We start from the raw sequence: 3,118 nt of genomic DNA, 5'->3' as shown, positions 1-3,118 counted from the left end.
AATCAGTACACCATGGGCACCCTGAGAGGCTGAGCCAGGGTGGGGACAAAGGGCGGGGCTGGCTGGCTTGTGATGTGCTGTGACACCCGTGACATCACAGGGGACATGTCACAATGGGGGCAGCTATGAAAGGGCCCAGCAGGTCACGCTGGCCCAGTGTTGCTTGGGCAAGCGGTGAGTGCACACGTGCTGGGGAGGCTGGGCTGGGGACAAGGGCCGGGGCAGAAACGCTGCACCTGGGGCTGGGTTCTCCCCCTGCATGCAGGGACAGCCCCTGAAGGGAGAGCCTTGGGCAGGGCACCCTGCTGCTGCTGCTGCTGCTGCTGGGGGCAGAGGGACAGGCGTTGCTGCCTGCCAGCTGTCTGGGGTCCTGTCCTTCCTGCCCTCAGAGCCCTGAGCAATCCCGTCCCTGCTGCCCCCACTGCCAGCTGCCTCCCTCACAGCCCCACTCAAGGCCTTCTCTCCATCCTCCTGCAGACCATGAATTACATACCAGTGTTTTTCGTGCTCTTGAAAAGCCTCATTCATTACCCACAGCTCGTGGGTGATGGTTGGGATGAAGAAACACGTTTTCGCATGGAAGTGCGAGCAAAGCAGTTGGAATGGGAGAGGATTCGGCTGGAGCAGGAGGTGGAGCAGCTCAGCCTGCCGAAGGTGCAGCTCATGGAGCTCTTGCAGCCATTAGCTCTTGGTGTGCTCAGCGTCCTTATCTTGGTGCTGTGGTTAATGGGGTGCAAAAGGAGCCTGAGGAGAGAAGAGTATGAAGGAGAAAACAATGATGCAAATGAAGGGGAAATCAGAAATGGAGATGCAAATGGAGAAGGCAATGTTGAAAATGAAGATGATGCGAATCGGGAAGAAGATAACAATGATAATGGTAATGTACAGGAAGATGGCAACCTTGCTGCAAATGGAGAAGATAATATGGAAAATGAAGTTGTCAATGAGGTGGCAAACGGAGAAGACAATGATGATGCACTTGCAGTCCATGGAGAAGATAATGATTTTGATGATAACATTGGAAGAATTCTACTGGAACGCATACAGTTGCCAGTACAGAACTTACAGAGAGGCTGCGATTGGACAAAAAACCTCATGGACAATTATACAGTTTATTTTGGACATGTCTTGGCAAACAGCTTCTACCCAGTCCTGCAACGAGCCATCGGGGTGGGCAGTGCCTTCGAAGGTTGGAGTCCCCGTGAGCAGGATGTTGTGTTCCAGGTGTTCATACCCATGACTCCTCCCCGAGGCCACAGCTTCCACCTGGAGCTGGACTCTGCAGAGCAGAGGCACGTGAGGAACTTCCGTGTCCGTGTGCAGCTGGAGTGCACCTGCAGCAAGGAGCAGCAGGCTGAGAACATGCTGTGCTTCCTGCACCACCCCGAGGAGGAGCTGAGGAGCAATCAGGATGCCAGCCTCCTGGACACCCTGTGCACCGACTCCTACCTGGATGTGCAGAAAACTGCCCGCTGGTTCTACCAGCTGGTGAGAGCCATCTGGCCAGCTTTGCCTCAGTCACACAATTGGCATTTAAAGCTGCTGCCCTCCAGTCGCTCCTGCCAATTCCAGGTGAGCAATGGCACAGAGAGCTTCAGGATTGAGATGCTGTTTGGGGTACAGAGAGGAGACTCCGACATCTTTGTGAGCAGCCAGCCTAGAGAGGCCTACACCCAAAGCACAGCCTGGCCTGAGACCTATGCTGTGGCAGAGATGAAGTTCTTCGAGCACATCGTCGAGCAGGCTCCCCATGACAGTTTGCACCTCAAATGCCTGCAGTTCTTCACCCGTCTTGTGCTGGGCTTCAGCTTTTCCACCTACTCCATGAAGACCATTGTCATGCACCTGCTCACTGTGGTGCCCGTGTCCCAGTGGCGTAGGAGAGATTTCCTGCTGCGGCTGGTGGATATCATCAATGGCCTGCACTTGTCTGTGCGAGAAAAAACTCCTCGACCACTTCATTGTGGGGAACCAGATGCTGCCTCAGGTCATCCGTTTACCCCCAGATGTTCAACAAGCTCCGCCATACAATCTGTTCCATCGCCTGGCAGAGGATCCGGCTGCATACTCCCAGGCCATAAAGGAGTACCGGGATCTGCAAAAGAAGTTCAAAAGAATCCTTCGTGGTGAGCAGTGAATGAAGGTGCCAATGCACAGAGCTGTGCTTGTACTGCTCACAGCTGACACCAGAGACACCTCATCGTACAATTTTGGTGCTTTGAGAAGAAAATAATGCAAACAAAGGCTCTGGTGGAGGCCCACAGCCTCTCCTGCCACCTCAGCAGTATAGTATAAATTATCATATATGTAGTATATATAGAAGAAGACAAAAAATATACTAATATAAGTAGTATTGAAAATATCAAATATCCATTTTTATATCCTGATAAAAAATAATTCTGGAAAGTTTAATATTTTGTTATGTTTAAATACTAAAATAGAGTGCATATTAAGTGTAATTATCTGTTGTGAAATGTACTAATGCTAGTAGTCCATTTATGTCCAGAAAGATTTCCATAAAGTAGACATATTTATAACATATATGACATTGACATAGATATACTATAGTCATTATAGATTACTATAAATGCATAACATATATAATATATCGTATGTATATAATGTATTATGTATGATCATATTATTTTCATAAACAAGTAATGCCACATCTAGGGTCACTATCTGTTGAGACCCATAGTAGTGCTCTATAGTTAGTGCATTTCTGAGTGGAGAGATGGAAACTGCTTTGATCTTGTTTCAATAAAATACAATTGATCAGAATCAGGATTGTGCCAGACGTTATTGATCTCAGCCAGATCGATTGTGTTGGTAAAAGTCACACGCTGTGAATCTGGGCTCAGGAGTTGCCTGCTTGAACTCCACCAAAGTGACACTGCTGAACGGGTTCTAATCAGAAATTAAGCCCAGCTGCCCCCAGCCCCTGTGATGACAGAATCACAGAATGGCTTGGCTTGGAAGGCTCCTCAGAAATTGCCTCGTCCCAGCCCTGCTGCCGAGGACAGGGACACCTTGCACTGGGCCAGGATGCTGCAAGCGCCTCCCAGGCTGGGCTGGAGCACAGCCAGGGACGGGGCAGCCACAGCTGCTGTGGGCAGCG

General features: G+C 49.9%; 1 protein-coding gene across 1 annotated transcript; it reads left to right on the top strand.

The window, feature by feature from the left end:
• Positions 1–576: 576 nt before the first annotated feature.
• Positions 577–2,137, top strand: LOC306815102 (inositol 1,4,5-trisphosphate receptor-interacting protein-like 1; the record flags this gene model as incomplete). Its single annotated transcript, XM_079331730.1, has 2 exons — positions 577–1,963; positions 2,007–2,137. The coding sequence occupies 2 exons, from the start codon at positions 577–579 to the stop codon at positions 2,135–2,137; spliced, it is 1,518 nt and encodes a 505-aa protein (XP_079187856.1).
• Positions 2,138–3,118: the final 981 nt, after the last annotated feature.

The sequence above is a fragment of the Erithacus rubecula genome (genome assembly GCF_903797595.1).
Source record: "Erithacus rubecula genome assembly, contig: scaffold_1003_arrow_ctg1, whole genome shotgun sequence".
In the NCBI taxonomy this organism is placed as follows: Eukaryota; Metazoa; Chordata; class Aves; order Passeriformes; family Muscicapidae; genus Erithacus; species Erithacus rubecula.
This window is presented reverse-complemented; position numbering and strand designations above follow the sequence as displayed.